A 22010-nucleotide genomic window follows, 5' to 3' on the forward strand; every position below is an offset into this window, starting at 1 on the left:
CTTATATGTTAATTAAATTGGACATTCTACAGAGATGTGGGAGCATGAAAGAAGTCACAGTACAATATGTTAATTTTGCCTGAGATGTAAAGGGAACATTACGCCATCTCAGAGATGAGGAACTATAAATGCATTGCAAGTGGAATGTTACTATTGGAGTATGTATTTTTTGTTTAGAATGTGAGATACCATAGTCATTGGGTTTGTTTTGGTACAGGAAACGAGGAGAAAGTGACACTACAGTCCCTGATGCTCATATTAAAGCAGCAGAATTTGATAAAAGGTACTTAGGTATTCCTTCCCTTAATTTATCATTGAGTTTATTCTACTGTAATAGAGGTGCTGGAGTTCTGCTGCTTAAAAAGGAACCTGTTCAAATTCTGACATATGAAATGAAATAGTACTTCCCCATTTCTTTGTTTTCCCTGTTATATTTCAAATGCATCCACCATTACCATTTCTTTGTTTTCCCTGTTATAATTCAAATGCATCCACCATTCTCTATTATATTATGATGCACAAGTTATGTGACAAACTTATTAAGGTGTTTCATAATCAGGATAGACCTGTCAAATTTGTCCTTTCCACTTGATCATGATCGTATATCTAGGTCTTACAGATAACCTGACTGAGGTGGCTCATGGCTGACGTGACCAATTTCTGCTTTTTATAGTTTGTGCATTTTCTTCCGGCCTATATACTTATACTTGCACCAACATCATATGCACTCATAGGTATCACTGACTAAAAGGTTTCATGTCACCTCTCTCTCTCATTTGCACGTGCGTAGTCTCACACTATTTTGAGCTGTTTGGATATTAACTTCTCTAATTCTACTCTGACTACTTTAATATGGAAAAAAGGTACGCAGAGATAATTGAGGACTTCAAGAAAGATCCTGAAAGTCACGGTGGACCCCCTAATTGCATTGTAAGTCAAGTTCCTAATAAGTCATTGGAGTTTACCAAATTGAAAGCACTTTTATTTTCTATATTTGAAACCGTTTTATGACACAGACTGAATTTTTTTTCTTGGTGGATTATTGAAGCTTCTTTGTAGGCTTCGTGAGGAATTGCTCAGAGAATTAGGATTCAAAGATATATTCAAGACAGTTAAGGTAATTGTCAATTTTATTACTTGATAGAATTCAATTGGCTTCATTTTTCCATTTCCATGTAAGTGTATGTTTCTCATTTTTATGAATTGAAATTTCACATGTGCCAGGATGAAGAAAATGTTAAAGCCATCTCGCTTTTTGCGGATGTTATTCGACTTAATGATGCCATTGAAGATGATGAAAAACTTGCAGAGAGCTTGGTTAGGGGAATATTTGCAGGAAACGTATTTGATCTAGGCTCTGCACAGGTATGTCTAGTACCTAAGGGCATGGATGTTACATTTAACAGTGTCATATTGGATTTCAAAGTGATCTGTCATTAGCGTCTACTAATGCATCAAACTCTAGTTCTATGGTGTCGAGTGTTGACTGTTGACTACTCATTTTTTCTGCATGTGTTTGGTTTTGGATCTATATATGCCATCTCAACAGAATTGTAAATTTGTAATTGTTGATGTGGTTTTATAATTAATTTAGACAGTTGAAGTGTGAAGAAGTTTCAGAAATTATTTTTGATAAATGAAAGGAAAATAGTAATGGTCTTTGAAGGAATGGTACTTTCAAGTGTGAGAATACATTGAAACAGCTTTGGGCACTGAGATCTATGAAATATTCAAAAAATGGGTTTTTGCAAGTAATTATCAATCTTGAAACTAAATCCTGTCATGCTATGCGGCATGAACTTGTTGGAGGTGAACCTTCTTCATTTTAAGCCTCATGTTTCACCTTGGGAGCTGGGTTCAGTTGTTGACATGAATGCGTATAAAAAATCTTAGTAATCTGGAGCCTAATTTTCATCAATCTTTCAGCTAATTCTACCTTCTCTTGAAGTAGCTAATTATAGGGATAGGGCACATTTACCTTGCTTGAATCTCTCATAATTATGAAACTTAGCATTTGTATCCACTGGGAATTGGGATCCCAATGGTTATTTATCTATGCTTTGCATTTCTTGAAGCTTGCAGAGGTTTTCGCTAAGGATGGAATGTCCTTTCTGGCTAGTTGTCAAAATCTTGTGCCTCGACCTTGGGTTATTGATGATTTGGACACATTTAAGCTCCGATGGAGTAAAAAGTCTTGGAAAAAGGTTTACTCCTATCTCCCTTGCTATTTCCTTTAGCTAGTAACCTTTTATTTCTCTGTGAACTTGTATTTTAATGATGTAGAGTGGGAAAAGAAAGTATTGTTGTTTTATTGGGCACTAATCAGCTTGTTTGGTTTTATGACAGGCTGTAATTTTTGTAGATAATTCTGGTGCAGATATCATCTTGGGAATCCTGCCATTTGCCCGAGAGTTACTTCGACGTGGGACACAGGTTTGTTTTCAGTGCCTAAAAGGTTAAAAAACAGTTGACACTCCAAAATTTATATCTAGGGCCTGGATATTAGATAAAGCTTAACTCTTCGGCATCGGATGAATGATGAATCTTTGTGCCTCTAATCAGATCTCCACAGTACTTGTATAATTAAGGACCAAATGTCTGTCTTTTTGAGGAGTGGAACTAATGACTCAGATAAATTGAATTCGTGTACTGCAAGTTGTTGAATGTAACAAATAAATTAGTGAACTAGGTTAATTGATCAGCTTAATGATTCTATATCAGGATCTGTATAACTTTATGTTAAATCGGATCTAGGTACTTAAATTCAGTAAGCAACCTACCAATCGAAGACTGCAATTGAACACTAATTAGATTAAAGTATGAACATGGCAACTTTATTTTAAAATGGAAGTAAGAATTCTTCATATCTCTAATAAAGAAAACAATCGTAGTGGGCTACATCTTTCTTGTACTGAGGTTGGATGTTATGTCGTTTTGTCATATTTAGCATAAATTGATAACTCAAATATTTTGATCTAGGTTGTTTTAGCCGCTAATGACTTGCCTTCGATCAATGATGTAACCTACCCTGAACTTATCGAGATCGTCGCAAAGGTATTGGAAGATTGTTTTTCTTGATTATGTGATATGCCTATATATTATACTCCTGACATTTTGAGCAACATTTAGTTGAAGGATGAGAAGGGACAGCTCATGGGTGTTGACACTTCAAATCTTTTGATTGCCAATTCTGGTAATGATTTGCCGGTAAGAAAATGGGCCATCATTTTTGGTTCAATGATAAGTCGATTGTTCTCTGTGTTCTTGTTGTAAATAGATTGATTATAATTCCTATCGTAATAGTTCTTTCTTGCTTTACATTTCATCTTTAGGTTATTGATCTTGCAAGAGTGTCACAACAGCTTGCTGAAGTGGCAAGTGATGCAGACTTGGTTGTCTTGGAAGGGATGGTAAGTGATCCTACTTAATTGAGTGAAACTGATTTATTATCAGCGTATGGGTTGTCCAGGAATCTGTCCTTTGTGGGTTCAATGCTGAACCTGCAAGGGCCAAAAAATGCTATTTGGTGGTTCCAATTGGTCAGACACAGTTAATGACCAAATAATTCACGTAATTCTTTCGGTAGAAGAAGCTCAACGTGCCTCTTGATATTTAGAAAGCCATGGGTCTTAATGCTGTGGCCCTTGTGAAGTAAAAATGCCATGATAATCATCAATAACTTAAAAAAGGAAAAAAATAAATGGCTATGACCCCCTCATAAGTTATCCATGAGTCAGTGCTAATATCATTTACATATCCTATATTTTGCACATGGCTGAAATTAGTTGAACTTCTGATTCACTGCTTATTGATTTACTTTCTCAATGTTGTGTAATGCAAATCTTTGTTTCCGTACGCAGGGTCGTGGGATAGAAACAAACCTTTATGCACAATTTAAATGCGACTCTCTCAAGATTGGAATGGTAATTTGTTTTCTAAAACATGACCTCATTTTTCCTATTTCTGCTCCTTTATAAAATTTCCAGAAACTTGACATCCATGTTATTATTTTTCCCCTATGTTACATATATTTCATATTTTTTCCTTATCTGTATCGTGCTACTATTTTTGATGATTTTTTGTTAACCTGGTTTCTTATTTGCAGGTGAAGCATCCAGAGGTTGCTCAGTTCTTAGGAGGAAGGCTCTACGATTGTGTCTTCAAGTACAATGAATTTTCGAGTTGATTAAACATTACTTCTTTTCAAATGTTTATCACTGCTATTCTCACATGGAGAAGGGCTACTTGCTCATATGAACAATAAGAGAAAACCAGACCTTTTTTTTATTCGGTAAAAATAAAATCAGACTTGAGTAAATTAGTAGAGAAAGCAAAGACAGTTGAAGTCGTCATTTTTATTTGGGATCAGATAGCATGAATCTATTACATTGGGCTGTGGTCCTATGATTTCAAAAGGAGTTATTGTATTGTGAGTTCATGGAACTTCATGCCACTGTGCGCTTGAGATTTCATATTTTCATATCAATTTCTATAAAGTACCTCTCCTCCCACACCCTTTTTTGTTTTTGGTTTTTTGGGTGTCAACTGTCAACTAATCCATTTCGACTTCTCAAAGAGAAAAGGGTGCCATTTGGATACAGCAGGAACTTTATGGGCTGAGACATTCTGAGATGAATAAGTACAAAAAGATGGTAAAAATGAAATTGTTTCATTAGCTTCCTAATATCAAATAAGATAGGATCTATCTGAGCCACTGTTTTAAAAATCAGAATTGGATCAGTCGAATCGGCCATGACTGATCCTGATTTTGGACGTGTTCTGTAACGACTGATTCTTGTGTTTTTTGGGACTGGATTTTCAGATTTTGAGGGGCCGATATGGATTGCATGTATCAGCCAAAGGGCTTTATCAATCCAGCCAAAACGATATGGAAGGGCATCGGTATCATAGAGAGCTCAACTCCCAACGGAAAGTATATGGTCAGTTTAGCTTTTAAGGTCTAAACTCTAGTGTAAACCCCAATTCTAAGTTCTAACAGCAAATCTGCAAATGTACTCCAGGCTAATGAAACATGAAGTAATGGTTTTGGCTAGTTTTTATTGAAAACGAAACACAGGAGATTACACTTTCACCAAATCTGAACAATATGGGAAAGAACAAAAAGAAAAAGAACAGAGAAGGTTATGAGAAAGCAAACTACTTCTTCTTGGTAGGATAAGAAGCCATTTTGTTGATTCCACATAGCCCTTCAGATTTTCCTGTGTTTCTCTTCATTCTTATATAACCTTTCTCTCCCCATTTTGGTCCCCATGAGTTCTTCACGTTGATGTAATCCTGGCCATTTGTTGAACCATATCCGACCGCTGCGACTCCATGGTCCAGTTCGGTTCCACAGTGGCCATTGAAAACTCCCTGTTAAGCCAATAAAATCATGATTCAAATCAAGATTTAAGGCAATTATAAAAATACATTCATGTGTAAACAATCACGGATGTTGTATGATTGGTTCTCTGTTAGTAAAGGATGTCAATTTCAAACCGTTTAAACCCAAAAAAATTGTATAATCTTGAACCGATAAATCATTGGTTCTAAACCGTTTAGAGAGGTAACAAAACGGATAAACTGTCAAATCAAATTTCAACCTACTAATCGAACCGATCAGATCAAAATCAAACTAGTTATAAATTGTATAACCGGAACAAATTATAAACGTGAAGTAATCAAAACCGATTATAGTAGGTTTCAATTTAGGAAACCGACCGATTATTTAACCGGTTCGGTTTCGGCTTCTGTCAATTACAATCTGAATTAAATCGAATCGTAAGCAAAGGCGTACCCCACTGTAAAATTGGAAATCTCTACGGGACGCCTCAATGGCAACGCTAAGAGGTTGGTGGGCCAGTGCCTTCAAGAGGCTTTGTTCATCATTCTCAGGTACATCTTCGTAACCACTAATTGTCACCATCTCCAAATCTTCCTGAAAAATTCACAAAGAAATTGTTATATGATATAGCAACTCTGTCTTGCCACTTGGCATTATGATCCGTCACACGTGGCAATGATGTGGAAAATAAGTTTCCTGTGCCAATTATTAGGCTTGAATCCAAAGCCCATTAGATAGTAAATGGGCTTATACTCTTCTTTTACAAATTGGTATTTTAACTGGGCCTGAGCTTTGTTTTGAACGCATCATATTTTATTTTATTTATTATTTTCCTTTATGGGAGAAGGAATGCCACCCGGTCGCGCATTGTGGTATGCTCCTGCGCCTAGACATAAGGGTGTGTGAAATGATCGGTGACCGGGTGGCGTCCTTTCTCCCTTTTTGGTATATACCTTGCTCTCCTCGCATGTGCCTTCCTCCATGAGATAGGGATAATCTTCCTCCCTATAGAGTCCACCATTGGAGACGATGAAGGAGAATGCGTAATCCATAAGTCCTCCATTGCAGCCATTATTGTAGGGTTTGTCGCAATCTATCAGCTTTTGCTCGGACAAGGTTGTTAAGTTTCCTGTCACTATTTGATTGATGCCCTCAACTGCGGCCACAGTTGAAAATGCCCAACAGCTTCCTGAATGTAGGAAAAAAAAATGTGAATCTAAAACGATACAGAAAAGAATGGAAATTGTAAACAAACAATCACACAATCAAACACAAAGATTTACGTAGTTTAGCAATATTACATTAAGACGAGATCTGCTTCACCATCAATGAAGAATAGGAGTAATGCCGCTCTTCCTCACACCTCTCTTAGATTGATTACAAAGAAAGAATTTATAACGAAACCCTATACAGAAAATTTATCGAAATATCCATATAGCCCTAAATGGCTCCTCAAAGCCTTCGGCCCCTACAGCGTCTTAACAGTCCTTCGGAATCAGTCCACTCATGCAAATGACAGAATACAAGACATCCAACCCTCGACACTGCTATGAGAGAGGGAGAGAGGGAGAGAGAGAGAGATCTACTTACCACATTGACCTTGGTTCTTGACATGAGTAACAGCACCTTTCTTTCTCCAGTCCACAGACTTAGGGATATCTTTGACATCTCTGTATCTAAAATCCTTGGAGGTTGCTCTTTCTCTCGTTCTGGGTAGATCGAAATCCGTATTCAAGCCCAGATGTGTTTTCTTGAACTCTTCGTGGCTCAAGTCTGCAAACTCATTCAACCCAAGCCAATAGCTTGTAACCATCTTATTAATCTCATCAATGTGCTTCAAGTTATCCTTAAAGACTTCAAATCTTTCCCACTTCTCCTCAATGCTCTTGTAGACCTTGTCATGTTTTGACATCCACGACTCAAACAGCTCAATGAGCCTATCAATGGAGTTCAGATCTTCGGGTGAATAACGCACAATTGAAAAATCATGAGAAAAGGCAGAAGAGATAAGGAAAAAAGTTGAGAGGCCACAGAGGAGGAGGAAGAGCTTAGAGGATGAGGAGAAACAACCCATAATCTTAATTCTCATAAATTTGTTTGGATCGATGAAGGCATAGGAAGGGACTTAGGCAGTTATTTATAGGTTTTGTTGTTTCATATGTTACTTTCAAGTTAAAAAGTAGGTGAAATAATTTCTGGATTACTGAATCTTTAAGCTTCGTTATTTTAGAAAAAGGCTTTTACTCCAAGCATGCTCTTTGTTTGACAAAATATATGGAATGAGTGAGAGGAAAATGCTTGATATATGGTGCCTTGAACCATGTGGGTTCCCACATGGGGATAAGGACCCTGATCTTCTATGGCACGCTGCCCGGAGCGGCCTATGCAGTGCAGACTGGGCCGCCCTCCCAATGACTGCCTTACCTTTACTCGGGCAAGGCGTTGAGTAGGGGTAAGGCAGTCATTGCACGTTTGACCCAGTCTGCGCCGCACAGGACGTGCAGTAGAAGATCTCAATTGTGGGGATAAAGGGTATCAAAATTTGGCCCACATGGATAGGTTCGACCTGAATCGAACAGTTGGTCGATTACTAAATGTGTTACGCTCATGCATCGATCGATTAATTGGGGGCGTTCCTAGTGCAAGGTAGTGGCTTGATGGTTGCCCGACCGAGATCGACTAAATAATTAGCTTGTTTAAAGCCCAATTTGTTTGAGCCTTATTATGGATTGGTAACCGGCCAACTGAATAGAAACGTGCTTATGCCTTGGCTTACGAGGCTTGATGACCTAAATGGATGGAACGGTGCAGGACCTTAAATTGGTGGGAACCGATTATGCCCGACTGAATCGATAGGATCAGACTGGTTGACACCCCTACATGAGATTATGTGGTTCGTCCTTGTTTCTTTTGGTTTGAAGATTCCGATTAAATTTGATTGGAATTGGCTTAATCCGATTCCAATTTTGGTGGATTTAAATTGGTCGATTTGTACTGGATATAGGTAAAATTTCTAAGGAGCCTAAGGGTAATCACACGGTCAAGTAGAAAAGGTGTAGAACTTTTCAGGTTAATAGCAATAGAAAATTCTCTATTGTTTTGGGTGGATGTAGTTATTTGTTTTCAACTATGATAAATTTTTTTATGTTCATAGTGTAATTATTTGCTTGATTTCTTTTTCGTGTTTATATATTTGACCCAACACTTCCCTCTGCAAAGAAGAGTGATTTATTTTCATAGAGCCTATATAGAACTTCCACAAAATTTCTAATCTTTCAACTCCGAAAATCAGTTGAGCAAAACAAAGTTGAAGGAGAGGGTCAAGGAGAGACGGACCTTGAATCTAATCCTTTTTTTATATATTAAATGAAGGATGCTTAGTTTTGTTTTCGTTACTGTGTAAGCTTGGTTTGTTTTGTGGCAAAGGAAATAAAATGATGGAGATTGAAATCAAATCAATATTAAAGTGAATTTTTTTGGGGCAAGAGATCGTTAACCGGTCATGTAGAGCCTGCACCAGCATGGGGGTCAATATAGCACCTACAGGACAGCAGGAACATATGATTCAACGAGATTCTTTTACCTTATAGGGATGGAATGGTAATTTCATATAGCAATCAATTAGCATTCCTTTTAACTTTTTTTCACTACGTTATGGGGTAATAAGTAACTCCAAAATTATATCAAATTTTGTTATTAAATTTCACGTATTGTACAGTCAAATTTAATAGCACCCACATGGAACAGAACAAGAGAGAGTTACTCACAACAATGTAGAGAATCATTTGAAATCTGCACTCCGATGGACCCACATGGATCAAAACAAGAGTAAGTGTCAATTTTTTTTATTTTTTTTTTTGATGAAAATGTAATCACACAAACCACACATCAATCCCAAAAGGTTAACCTACTTTTAGGAAGAATAAGTGTCAATTAGTGCCCCACAAGGCCACAGGCCACATCTCACTCTAAGAGGGCAAATTAGAATCTGCACTCTTGTAGTGATTTCCTTCCCTTTACTTGCAACAAACGGAGCTTATGACATATACAAAGAAAAAACAGGAATATGTCAATAAGAGTTTAGGATGTCAAGTTTAAGCCTGGATCAGCTGCCCATATGTGAAACCTTCTTGTACGGTTTCGTAACAACATTTGTCCTTAATTTTGCTTTCATAAATGCCCTTCCTTCTTGTTATTAAGAGTGTTTGAGGGATATTTATGGAAGAAAAATGACATGTCATGAAACTGTATGTGATAAGTCGTTACACTCCATGTACAGGGAGCTGATTTGTACCTGTCAATTTTTATATAAAAATAGGGAAAAAAAACATTGTTTGATCATGTCACGTGTGGTTCCTGTATATATCCAAACATAGGAGCACACGGATTTACTGTCCTACCCACTATGAAATAAAAAAACTCATCAATGTCAAAACCCCTGTGTGCGCTCTAATTAGCCAATGCAGGGCTGGCGATCTCTTGCCGCCCATAAAAATAATATTTCTCAACTCAACTCTTGGTAACTTTTGCAATGGCAATTATTTAGTCTAACCCTGTCTTGATTTACAATAACTTTTCTTCAATTCCGTTTTGAAAAATTTTCTTCTATTTTTAACACTTCGCCACTCGTTGCCCAATCATTTGTGGAATGAGGACTCGCTCCCCTGTCCTTTCTGGGCCTAACGCCACACCAACATGTAAACCAGTCTAAAATCAGGCCCAGGCCTATACATGGGATTTTAATTCCCATATGGGCCTATGTCCTATGCTAAGTGGATCAAACCTAGCGGTCGGTCCCGATTATCAATGGGACGGGGTAGTATCAGTTTCTAAACGATTCTAAACCTGATAGAAAAAAGAGAAAAGAACTTTAATGGTTTCCTAACGACATGATTTTGCTTGCATTCGAAGGATGAGCTTATTTTCTTGGCATTCCCAACACATTCGCAGTATGACTTTTGACTCCTCCCGCTCGAATGAAATCATAGCCCGCCTCATTTGACTGAGCATAACCAAAGTCAAGGGATTTCCTTCTAACTAGTGGCTAAGAATATTTATGGTTGAGTCAATGACATGCTCTGGGTCAGGAATCTTTGCTCTTCTCTTCTGCATTTCCGTTGCCTGCCTTTTTCTTCGTGAACGTCACTGTATCGATGAACAGTAATAACAGCTAGGTATCAGTATTGGTATCGGTATCGATATTGGTGGCGATTGAAACCGATATATGGCTCAGCGGATACCCAACCGAGACCTAAAACCATGTCCCAGAGGGCTAAACCAGTTATGGTTTTGCATCTCTAAAATAGACTAGCTACTACTTGTGGAGACTCAAGAACCATTAGTCTCCAAGGGGAGATAGCTTAACTGGTGAATTAGAAAGAAAGAAACAAGGGGTCATGTTTCAGTCTCACAAGATATTAGTTTTCTGTCTCTCTTTTAACTTTTCTTTGCTTATTTATATATATATATATATATATCCGGGCTAGTCATTTTCACCACTTCACGTTCAAAAGCACTTCTTTTAATATTTTCCTTGTCTTAATTAGGGGGTTTCACTGTTCACAGATCATCTCTCCTTTGCATTTTGCGGAGAAATTTGTCTCAGGAGACAATGACAAGTTAATAGAGAAAACCATCGATTGGTCACAACTCCACCCAAGTGTTTTATTTAATTAAGTTAATCAAACAATAATTTGCATCCACAATGGGTTCCTGTTGAGTTCATTCACACTGATCAAGCAATGTTCCGCCCAAGGTTTTAAGTGTCGGTATCAGGGTTTTAGTAATTGGTATCGGGATCTGTATTGGTCTCAATTGATACCAATATGAATCGATCGATCTGGTCAATCTGAGATCGATTTTCTCAAACCATGATTGGTACTAGTGTTTGTTTGTATCAGTCTCGGCTTATACGATATCAAAATGTATCAGATCGTATTAGGCGTAAATTCAAGGGCCAGTATGTATCAACCGATACATCGATACGATTCTGATACCTTAAACCATGATGGTCCCCTGTGATATTGACTAACCCGGCCTGATCATGGATTTATTTTATGTTTAGTGAATGGAGGTATATTATTTATCATGATTCCTATCAACAACTTCAATTGTGATCAGAGTATAACAATATAAAATTTAACTTATGAACAATATTGTGAAACTTGGCAAAGAGTACTCAAAAATAAATTATTATATAAAATCAGAGTAATAAAATTAGTTTGGATTTATCCTATGAAGATCAATAAAAGCAGCTAATGACTGAGAACAACATAGAAAGCAAGGGGTGGGGGAGATAAATTTGTGTTATTGATGGGAAAAAGTTTCACATGTCACTATTTCCTTTTCACAGGAGGGTTTTTATTATTTTTCACTTCGTCTGCCCATGTGGGTTCTGTGTAGATGATATTATTTTTGATATTGCTATTGGTGTGGTGTACACATTTTTCTCCACACAACCATTGTGGAGAATCTTCTCCCAAAAATTTTATAGGGGTTTTGACAATGGAAAGTGTTCGAAGTAGGTATATTAATTTAAGAATGAGGGTTGAAAAAACAGCATAGAAAAGCACACTAATGAGGAGCGATAAAATGGTATTGTACTTTGGAGGGCAGCAAGGTCATTTCATGAGAAGAGAGTACATGCCCAGATATAACTATTAACAACCGTGTATGAAAATTTTTCCCTAATTTTAATGGGAGCAACTTGTTGTTATCGAAGTTATAATCTTCTTTTAATTGTCCCTTGTTTTATTCTCAAAATTATTTAATGAGTATTTAATGCAAGGATAAAAATATTTTCAATATTTTTAAAGTTATTTAATGCAGTTTTTAAATTGTTGTGTGAAATGATAGGATTTATCTTCTTTGAAAAAAAAATGTATTAAACTAAAAAGGCAAAAAAAAAAAAATTATTCCCAATGACTAAATTATATAATTCAATCATAGGACTAGTAATGCTATTATGGGGTTGCTACTTGGAACAAATTAATACAAAAAAAATTATAGCTAAGAAAATATCATTTTGATAGATAATAATAAAACTAGCTAGGAAAGGTTTAAGGGGAATAAATGAATTATAGATTACTCAATAGTATCTACAATACTAATCATAAATAGTAGTAATGTCGATTCAAACATTGAGAAACAATAAACACTCTAGCAAGAAAGAGTGACATGATGATGCAAATTGGATTATTAAAAATGACAATTTATTATTTTAATACGGCTTAAATGACAGGATAAAGAGGGGAAAAAAATGATATGATTGAAATACACTATTTATTTGGTCATTTTAATCATTAGATAATAACCAAGATTAACAATATTTAAAGTTCAGTGACTTATCTTGTAGGGATCCATTTTGCCTTACTTTTATCACACTGGAGATTCCCAATTCCAAATAGAAAAAATGACTTTCTATATTAAGGGGGAAAAAAAAACATGTGGAGAATTCAAAATAATCTAAAATTCGATTTGACCAATGATTAAATGATAGTCTGTTAGCTAAGTTTGAGCCTAGGAAATATTGCTACATAAAAGAAAAGACACTTTCAATTAGAAACCTCCTAATTAAGGTTTAGTTGGTCTTTATTCCCTTATTCATTTATTTTAGTTCGATATTCAGCATAAAAAAAAAAAGACTTACAATTGTCTCACACCTCAGTAACCTCACCCCCAATTAAAAGGGGCAATTTTTTTTTCTTAGTTGCGTGGTAGTGTCAGTTAGAGCCTAAATCTTATTGACATGGTGTCCATGACATAAACATAGGTTGAATTTGAAATCAATCTAGTAAATCTACATATTAATTCGATGTTCTAAAAATTTTATTTTCAATAAAAAAAATTTCTTGAGAATTTTTATTTTATGCTTGATGGGTTATTTTGAACATTAATTTTTATTTAGATTCTAGGGGAATACTCGTATATGATAGATCATAAGATTAAAATGTGCCACCAAATTTGACATTTGGCTTAACAAAAGGATTTCTTGTCTATCTAAGAGTTAGATGACAAATTGATCAGTTCACATGACAAAAATAATTGCCTAACTAGAAAGGCTTCCAAGTGTGCCTTAATGAGCGATTCATTAAGAAATTCTTATAGAAGATTGTTATTTGTTGCCATTAAAATGACAAATTGACCATTGCATGTCTCACTTAAGAAGGGTCTTCTAGCAGCCAACTTATTGTGCCACATAGAAAGATAATGTATTGGCCATTGGATAAAGAGGGTACAAATTGGATTAACCATGTGTCAAATTCAAATTCTAATTTAATCAAATATTTTCATCATGTCACATGCATCATCGCATTGGCGTTTGCACCTTCATGAGAGTCTATACATTAGTGTGCAACTCTCTTAGTAGTATTAGATTTAAAATATTCAATATGTTTACCATGTGACTAATCTTATTTGGGTTGAAATTTACATGTGAATTGTGAACCTCTAACAACTATATGTCAATAAAATTTGAATCCCATCTAAACTACCAATTATGGTAGATATTTGGACCATTCAAAAAACCTTTGCTAGGTGAACCATGCAAAAATCCATTGCCCAATTAATATGTCTGACAAATTTATATAAATAGGACAATGGAGTTTTCTTTTTCACTCTTCCATTAATGGTGATTAAATTCCATCACCTAATTAATCAACCTAAGATGTTTGTAAGTTGTAACTGTGTATGATTCTTTTTGATAGTTATACATGTAAGGACTAAGGATCGAGGTTTCCTCCACCCACGGTGAATGAGATTATGGGGCGAGAGAGGGCATCCGATTTTAGGGACAAACTAAACCTATAAGGGTTTGTGAACCCTAGAATGGTGGGGATCTCATTCACCGTGGGGCGAGAGAGGGCATCCGATTTTAGGAACAAACTAAACCTATAAGGGTTTGTGAACCCTAGAATGGTGGGGAACTATCCTCTATGAGTGAGGAAATTAAACTTTCTCCTACATGTAATAATTTTTTTCTCTCTGTATTCCCTCTTCCCCCCCACCTCCCTTAGGAAAAAAATATTGAAGATGTGGACCCATTTGAGTCATTAGATTAGGAACCAATTGATAGGTGGCTGTGATCATGCATGCAACAGTTAATGGTCCTCGGATTCTTACTTTGTCAGTGAATACTTCCATGTGTTACCATTTGATAAAGCTGTTTTTCTTCCTTTTGATGAGGCAATGAAGAGCTCAGTTCAAACCAAATCTGCCTATAATAAGGTAATAACCAAATAGCAGATTTTGAAATCACCGTAGGTAGTATGGACTCTGTGTGACAGAGAGAATTTTATTTACTAAAATACCCTCATAACCGACACGTATTCTATTATACATTTATACCACGTAGGCAACTTTTTTGGACACGATCGTACATATAACCGACACGTCTTACATTATGCCACGTGGGCATTGTCTCGTAGCATCAACTACGGAACTGGAGCATTGGTCCTTTTGGTGTCAATTGGAGTCTTTTGGAAAATTTACGAAAAGGATAAGCTTATATATTTTATTTACCAAAATACCCTCATAGCTTAATCCAATGCTGACATGACGAATATACCCTTTATATCGTTACTTAAAAATTAAAATAATGGAAATGCCACACATTTCTCTCGTTCACCCGGACTCCCAGTTAATATTCTCGGATACTTTGGACCTTCTAGAGTGTCGGGACTCGGACGAGTTGACCGTTTGATAGGCAATTCGTTGGACTTCCGGATAGTGAAAGCGTGTACCGGATCCGGAATCATTAGATGTCTTCAATGGCACTTTAGTTATTCTGAAGAAATGTTAGGGCATACTTTGAATAGTAAAGATCTCTGACGACACACTCTAGAAAAGAGGACGACGTCGAGGAGTAGCTTGACGATTGGATGTAGTTGATAAAACAGGTTAGCCTTTAATCGTTTTCACGATTTCTATAAAGATTCAAAAGCCCCAATTGGATAAGATAATTATATAAACAGAATTGAAAATGGCAATAAACAATAATTAAATGAACACAAACCCATATATGAAATCGAAGTTACAGTCTTGCAGAGAGTACAAGATTGGGTATAGCTGGATTTTTGCATAAATAGATATAAGGATTTCAGGAAGAACACAGAGCAGCTACTTCTTCCAGCTGCGTTGTTTCGAATGTGTTTGTTGAATTAATTTATTTGAGAGTTTTGATTTCGAGAAGAGGATTTTTATGTCTCTTTTCTGTATTATCAATCTCGATTTGCTTAGCGAAATAAAAAAGTCCATGGAAGAATGCTGAAAAAGAGTTCTGCTCTTCCTCTGTGTTTATCATTTTCGAATTTTCTCCTTTCTTCAAAGTTGGTTTTCCTGTGTATGGTATTTTTTTTTTTTTTGGTGACACCTGTTTATTGTTTTTACTCTGTTTTTTGGAGTGCCTTTGGTTAAAACAACATTCTAAAAAGGCCGTAGGAGGAGATTCAAGTTCTCTATCCTCCCCTATCCTTGCTCGTTATCTCCTTCTGATCTATTCTTTCTGTTTTCGAGTTCATAAATGCTGGGTTTTACTTGTTTTCGAGTTCATCGGGAAACGGCGGTGTTAAGAGAATACGTAGAATTGTTTCCTTTGTCGGATCTGTGCTTAGGTCCTTGATTTCAGTGTGAAAAAATATATATTTTTGTTGGGTTTAGTTAAGTTTCCATTTCATTTTGTGGAGTTCTTCTAGAATTGTGCAATATGGGTTCTTCTCTGCAATCCATTGAAGAGGTCGCTGCAGAGATCATGAGAATTCATAAATCTTTGCCCAGTAGGCCCGGTGTAGATGAGGTTGAAGCGGCGAAGGACTTGATCTTGAATGTTGAGAAGGAAGAGCAGTCGAGAATAGATTCAATTTCTAAGCAGAGAAAGGGCCCAAATATCCCAGATGAGCTGTTCTTTGTGATGCAAGAGATGCAGAAGAATTTTGTGTATTTCCAAAGTAAAGACCAGAAGAGAGAAGCCGTGAAATTGCTTGATCTCGAAAACGTCCATGCACTATTCGATGAATTAATCCAAAGAGCATCGAAATGCATTCCTTCTGCCTCCAATTCTATTCAGGCAGACTACTCCAACGGCTCAATTTCTACAAAAATTTCGAGCAGTTTCTCTACAAACAGTACTTCTGCCTCCGTTTCTGGTGTTGAATCTTCAGTGAGTTCGCTTGGGTTCTACGCTGAGAAAGAAACTCTAAGGATTTCTGAGCGGTTAACTAGAGATGACAGTTATCTTAAGACGGCAAAAGCATCCTTTTATATGGATGGAATTGGAACTGCTCCATCTAAGCCCCATGTCTCAGATTCTTCTCTCAAACCTGCATCTACTTCTGGTGAGTGAAACTTTCCGAATGATCTTGATTCTGTTGTCTGTTCCTTGTTTCCTATAACTTTTTCTATCCCGATTAGTGTAATCTTTTGCTGTTCTAGCTTGGATACTGGAACACTGGGGACCTCGTATTTGAAATGATTTACCGACACTTCTTTATCACTTTTGGAATTGGTTCGTTTGTTCTGCGCGTAATTTGGTTTCTTTGGATGTTTTATTGCTATGAAATTCAGATTATTACTAGAAATACTTTATTTTCGATTGGTTCTTCACTCGTTGTATATCATGGAGTTTGCAGGTCAAGATGGTGAGAAGTTGAGTCTCATAAAACTAGCCAGTTTGATTGAAGTCTCCTCGAAGAAAAGTTCAAAGGATCTCAACCTCCGGAACAAGTTGATGGATCAGATAGAATGGTTACCTGATTCGATAGGGAAGCTGACAGGTTTAATCACTCTTGATTTGTCTGAGAATCGTATTGTAGCTTTACCAACCACAATTGGAAGGCTTTCTTCATTGGCGAAACTAGACCTGCACTCAAACAAGATTACCGAATTACCTGAATCCATTGGGGATCTCTTTAGCCTGGTCTATTTAAACTTGGGAGGGAATGATTTAACATCTCTGCCTGTTACAATTGGCAGATTATCCTGTCTTGAGGAGCTAGATCTGAGCTTGAATCAACTGTCATCGCTCCCTCACTCAATTGGAAACCTTGTCAGCCTGAAGAAGTTGAACATTGAGACAAATAATATGGAGGAAATCCCACATACTATCGGCCAGTGTACATCCCTTGTTGAGATAAGAGCAGACTATAATCGGCTGAAAGCCATTCCAGAAGCTGTAGGGAGGATTGCATCACTTGAGGTTCTGTCTGTTAGGTATAATAATATCAGACAACTACCCACCACGATGGCATCTCTAATCAACTTGAAGGAGCTTGATGTTAGCTTCAACGAGCTTGAAGCAGTGCCAGAGAGCTTGTGCCTAGTGACTACTCTTGTTAAAATGAATGTAGGGAACAATTTTGCTGATCTACAGTCACTACCACGATCCATTGGGAACCTTGAGATGCTGGAAGAGTTGGATATCAGCAACAATCAGATACGGGTCCTTCCAGACTCTTTTGGGATGCTATCGCAGTTACGTGTGCTTCGCGCAGAAGAAAATCCTCTGGAAGTACCACCAAGGCATATTGCAGAAAAGGGTGCACAGGTAATTCAGTTTCTAGCAGTTTTTTTAGGTTTTGGGGGATATATCAATTCCAAGGCTGACCACGGTTTTTCTGTTTCCAGGCTGTCGTTGAATACATGGCTGAACTTGTTGCAAGGAGGGATATCAAGGCACTACCAATCAAGCAAAGAAAGACTTGGACTCAGTTCTGCTTCTTTTCGAGACCTAACAAAAGGAAACATGATGGTCTGGACTATGTGAAGTCCTGACTTTGGAAGCTCAAACAAGGACTGAACATGACTCAGTCTATTGGTTAATTTCCTTTGCTAATCTTCTGTTTGAGGTGCTCCAGTCTCACCCAGCCTTACCTATAGTTAGACTTTAGTCCAAGCAATTTGTAAAAGTGGATCCTCTGGAAGTTACTGGTACTGGTAAAGATCTAATTCTTAATTAATTCTTTGCAACAGTTGGTTTTGAAGTTTTAACCCAACTGAATTACATTGCTTAATTTTTTCATATATAGCATTGGAGGGTGTACCTTGGTGCAACAGTTAGGTTGCTCCATTGTGACCAAGTGGTCACGGGTTCGAGTCTCGGGAAACAGCCTCTCTGCGGAGCAGGGGTAAGGCTGCATACATTATGACCCTCCTCAGACCCCGCAGTGGCGGAAGCCTCATGCACTGGGTACGCCATTTTTTATAGCATTGTGGCACCCTTTCTGACCCTTGTTCTCACGGAATTTCAGTTACAGAAGTTTGATCAAAACTCGGATGTTAGTACAAGCAATCCTCCTGGTCAAGGAACGAAGGGCTATGCAGATATGACTCTGATCTTGCTTATTGTAGTGTAGTTCTCTTTATCTTTTGTTTTATTTCTATTGTATTCTTATGTTGTTGAACTAGAATCAGATGTACCATTGACTTCAAGTGGCGAAAAGAAAGGGAAAGAAATGATGTATTCCACAACCATCAATTGTGAAATAAATATGTGTTTCCTCTGTTTTTTACGGTTGTTCATCCTAACATCTTGTCTCAGAGAGTCTGATATTACTTCTTTTTAAGGGAAATTAATTAAAGATTTAGAACTGATTAGTAGGTTTACCTTTACACCATTTGCCTTCGTATGTTCTCTTTGGATTATTCAATATTTCATCTGTCTCCTGTCTGGGACTTTAGGTGCTTAATTATGTTGAAGGAATCTTCATTGTCATAAGCCGTCCTAGATATTATTGAAAATTGCCTAGGCTAAGTAGCTTGTTCTGACCTGCAATTGGAAGAACAAGTTATACTTTTCAAACTAGTCAACTGAAATTATAGTTATCCAAGGATGATGTTGAGTATCCCTCCAGCTTGTGTCTTATGGAACTCAAAACTGCCCCCAAGTTTAAAATTGATTTGATGAGTTATAGGATCATTTTGTGCTGTCTTGTGTCTCAACCTATCAAAATCATAGAGGTTGACATAGAGGTTGACACACAGCTTGTTGAATTTGTGAATTCTATCTGCAGTGAAGTTAATTTAATTTTGAAATCTATAGTTTTAGAAGATTCAGTTATTACTGAACCTTCTTGTATAAAATCAGAAGTTATGTTTTAGTTTGAAGTGTCGCCCACAAATATTCATAAATTTTAATTTTCTTAATGCATCTGAAAGAGAAAGCAACATTATTCAATTTCCCTTGCACCCAGAGACACATGGTCCCCAATCCTGACCATTGAAACATGATTGAATCCTTTCTTATTTTTCAGATTCCATGTTCTTTTGGATATGTATATATTTTCCCCTCTAATATGCATGTGGCTCTCATACAGGGTGATCACAAGATCATTATTTAATGGGTCTAAAGTAGAACATTTTGGTTGAGTTCCCCAAAAAATATTAGATTATCTTGATTAATAACATGTTTGTAGGGGATTGATCATCTCTTCCTAATGTAGACTGTCATTCTTTATTCCCTGTGAATGCATATTGACAAAACAGGGCTGAAATAAGCTGTACACAGAAAGCTGACCTCTGGAACTCAAGTTCTCCCCATGTTGCACCATTTGACCAACTCTAAGAACTAGTGGATGAAAGGACCTTGAATGTGCAAGGGAGAATTTCAGGACGATGTTGCCTACATCATTTCCATGTTCCCCTGTTGGTGTGGGAAACCCAATCCCTAAGGTTAATTGTACAATGGGAGAGGGATCGCTACGATGCCAGAGTGCAGTTTTTCACTAATGAGGGGTAGGTGGGTGATTGAATCATCCAATAGGGAGGTGTTTAGTTAGGAGAGAGACTGTGTGGGATCTATGATGGGATGTGATAGGGCAGGAATCTGCATACTGGCATCGTGGGCTTATTTTTTTCTTTATACAATATACACTTTTAGCTCTCACAAAAATATGGGAAAATAGTTTCTGTGGGGGAGCGTGGTGCCTACACTGCACGCTCCCATTGCCCCCGAGTGTGCAGCCCCCACAGGAAACATTTTCCCCAAAAAAATACACTTGCATATTTGAAAGGAACTTTTGCATTGATTTACATCATGATTGTCAGGTAGTTATTCATCACCAATGCCAGGAAAGCCAAATCTGTGTCTGATAGAATTTGCAAAGGGAGCCTGCTAGTGATGAGTGATCCTTCAATACAACTTTTTATCTTGTTTACCACTCTTGATGATGTGCAAAGCCTTTCTAGGCCAATATGCAAGGACTCTTGGTACTCCCAAAACATATTTTCCAAATCATATCATAAGTTGTTTGTCTGGAAAAAGAGGGGATCCAATTGATAGTCTTTGCTTTTTAACATGGGTTACATACTTAACACTTCCTTGCAGTTTCTACTTCTCACTCGCTTGGCATAAACAAACAGCCCAATATTTATTTAGGACAGTTTAAAGCGAAAATTTCACGGACACCCCTTACATTTTGGCTTAATGACACAAGCACCCTCCAAAACATTCAATATATCAACCTTCCCCTTGACGTTAAATTACTGTTAGTTTAAAAGTTGAAATATCCATTTTAACCTTTTACTAATATACATAAAACAGGGAAATGAGAAACCGTCATGGAACCCCCAACTCCGGTTGTTTGAGAACACCTTGAGTTCCAAACGCCTTTGATGGGGAAGGGGAGAGGGAGGGGGGGGAGCTCTCTCAGCTCTTCTCCATGCTATCTTTGACTGCCACGATAGTCGAATCCGATTGCAAAATTCTCATATCATTTCTGGTTCTCCTTTGAAGACTCCTACATCAGCCGTCTCCTCAGTCATTGCGGATATTCAGCTCTTATCAATTCATTTTAAAGAATGCTACTTTTTCATATTTTTAGGGAGCTCAACAATACATTGGACTCTCTAGCCCAGAAAACTCTGTTTTTAATGTGCAAGACAGTGTGGCTTATTTCCATTCTTTAGCTCCAAGATTTTTGTAACTTGGATGCCTCGGCTTCCTTTTTCTCAATAAATTTATTTTTAACAAAAAAAAAACAAAAACAAAAATGAAAGAGGTTGTATTTGGCTTTTGTCGTAGTATAAATACCACGACAGGATCTTCATAGCCACTAGACGTTTTGGGGCCGATTTCATTCTTGACCATCCTTCCCTTATGCTGTATTTGTTTTTAATTCGTTTATGTGGAGAAACCAGACAAAAGATCCTCTCCCATGCATACATTGTAATGCGAGATGTCTGATAGGAAAGTATTTTGGATAAATTTCAAGCATTGGGATCAGGGTTTCAAGAATCGAAATCAAATTGGTCGAACCAGCTGATTTGGATCAGAATCGATCAAGTTTGATCTCAATGCCAACTAATCTGAAGTAGCTAATCCATGTTGGGGTTTCTAAGGATCCTACTAATCCATTGATGCAGGATCACCCTAAATTAGAGATTGCCCATGATCAATACCGATTTTATCCGATCTGCTACTGATCCCTAAAATTATGGTTTCAACACCTACTATTTGTTTAATGGGATTCGATCTAGCGTACGGGTGTTAGATTGAGTCTGTCTAATATTAGATATGTTAAATATCCATCAATTCTGAAGCTTTTGACATATCAGTTAAGTACCTAACAACACCTTTATTTTAGAGCGTGATCCAAAGGCAAGTCTCAGCTCAATGTCTCAATCAGAGATAGAGGTTCAACCATGGAAGTAAGGATATCTCCATATGTGAAGTCTT

The 22010-nt window shown here is 37.1% G+C and overlaps 3 protein-coding genes across 4 annotated transcripts; 2 read left to right on the forward strand and 1 right to left on the reverse strand.

Annotated features, from left to right (window-relative positions):
- Window positions 1-194: 194 nt before the first annotated feature.
- On the forward strand, window positions 195-4248 carry LOC122647906 (damage-control phosphatase At2g17340-like; the record flags this gene model as incomplete). Its single annotated transcript, XM_043841200.1, has 11 exons — window positions 195-283; window positions 864-930; window positions 1049-1117; window positions 1225-1365; window positions 2076-2204; window positions 2347-2433; window positions 2980-3054; window positions 3130-3207; window positions 3333-3410; window positions 3861-3923; window positions 4106-4248. Coding segments are annotated over 11 exons (957 nt in total), but the record flags the coding sequence as incomplete, so codon positions are not given.
- A 779-nt stretch (window positions 4249-5027) lies between these two features.
- LOC122647902 (cysteine protease XCP2-like) lies at window positions 5028-7418 on the reverse strand. Its single transcript, XM_043841196.1, has 5 exons — window positions 6935-7418; window positions 6298-6533; window positions 5798-5938; window positions 5152-5373; window positions 5028-5103 (listed from the first exon to the last, which is right to left on the reverse strand). The coding sequence occupies exons 1-4, from the start codon at window positions 7416-7418 to the stop codon at window positions 5158-5160; spliced, it is 1077 nt and encodes a 358-aa protein (XP_043697131.1). The 3' UTR covers window positions 5028-5103; window positions 5152-5157.
- A 1300-nt stretch (window positions 7419-8718) lies between these two features.
- On the forward strand, window positions 8719-18858 carry LOC122647905 (plant intracellular Ras-group-related LRR protein 4-like). Of its 2 annotated transcripts, XR_006330990.1 has the most exons (6): window positions 8719-8729; window positions 9262-9272; window positions 15889-16674; window positions 16969-17882; window positions 17963-18271; window positions 18586-18858. XR_006330990.1 is itself a non-coding variant. In XM_043841199.1 (5 exons), exons 3-5 carry the CDS (start codon window positions 16047-16049, stop codon window positions 18107-18109), a joined length of 1689 nt encoding a protein of 562 aa, XP_043697134.1. In that variant the 5' UTR covers window positions 8719-8729; window positions 9262-9272; window positions 15889-16046; the 3' UTR covers window positions 18110-18325. The 2 variants fall into 2 exon arrangements, 1 of the variants encoding a protein (XP_043697134.1); XM_043841199.1 differs by lacking the exon at window positions 18586-18858 and having other exon boundaries at window positions 17963-18325.
- The last annotated feature ends 3152 nt before the right edge of the window (window positions 18859-22010 follow it).

The sequence above is a fragment of the Telopea speciosissima genome, unplaced genomic scaffold (assembly GCF_018873765.1).
Source record: "Telopea speciosissima isolate NSW1024214 ecotype Mountain lineage unplaced genomic scaffold, Tspe_v1 Tspe_v1.0259, whole genome shotgun sequence".
Classification (NCBI taxonomy): Eukaryota; Viridiplantae; Streptophyta; class Magnoliopsida; order Proteales; family Proteaceae; genus Telopea; species Telopea speciosissima.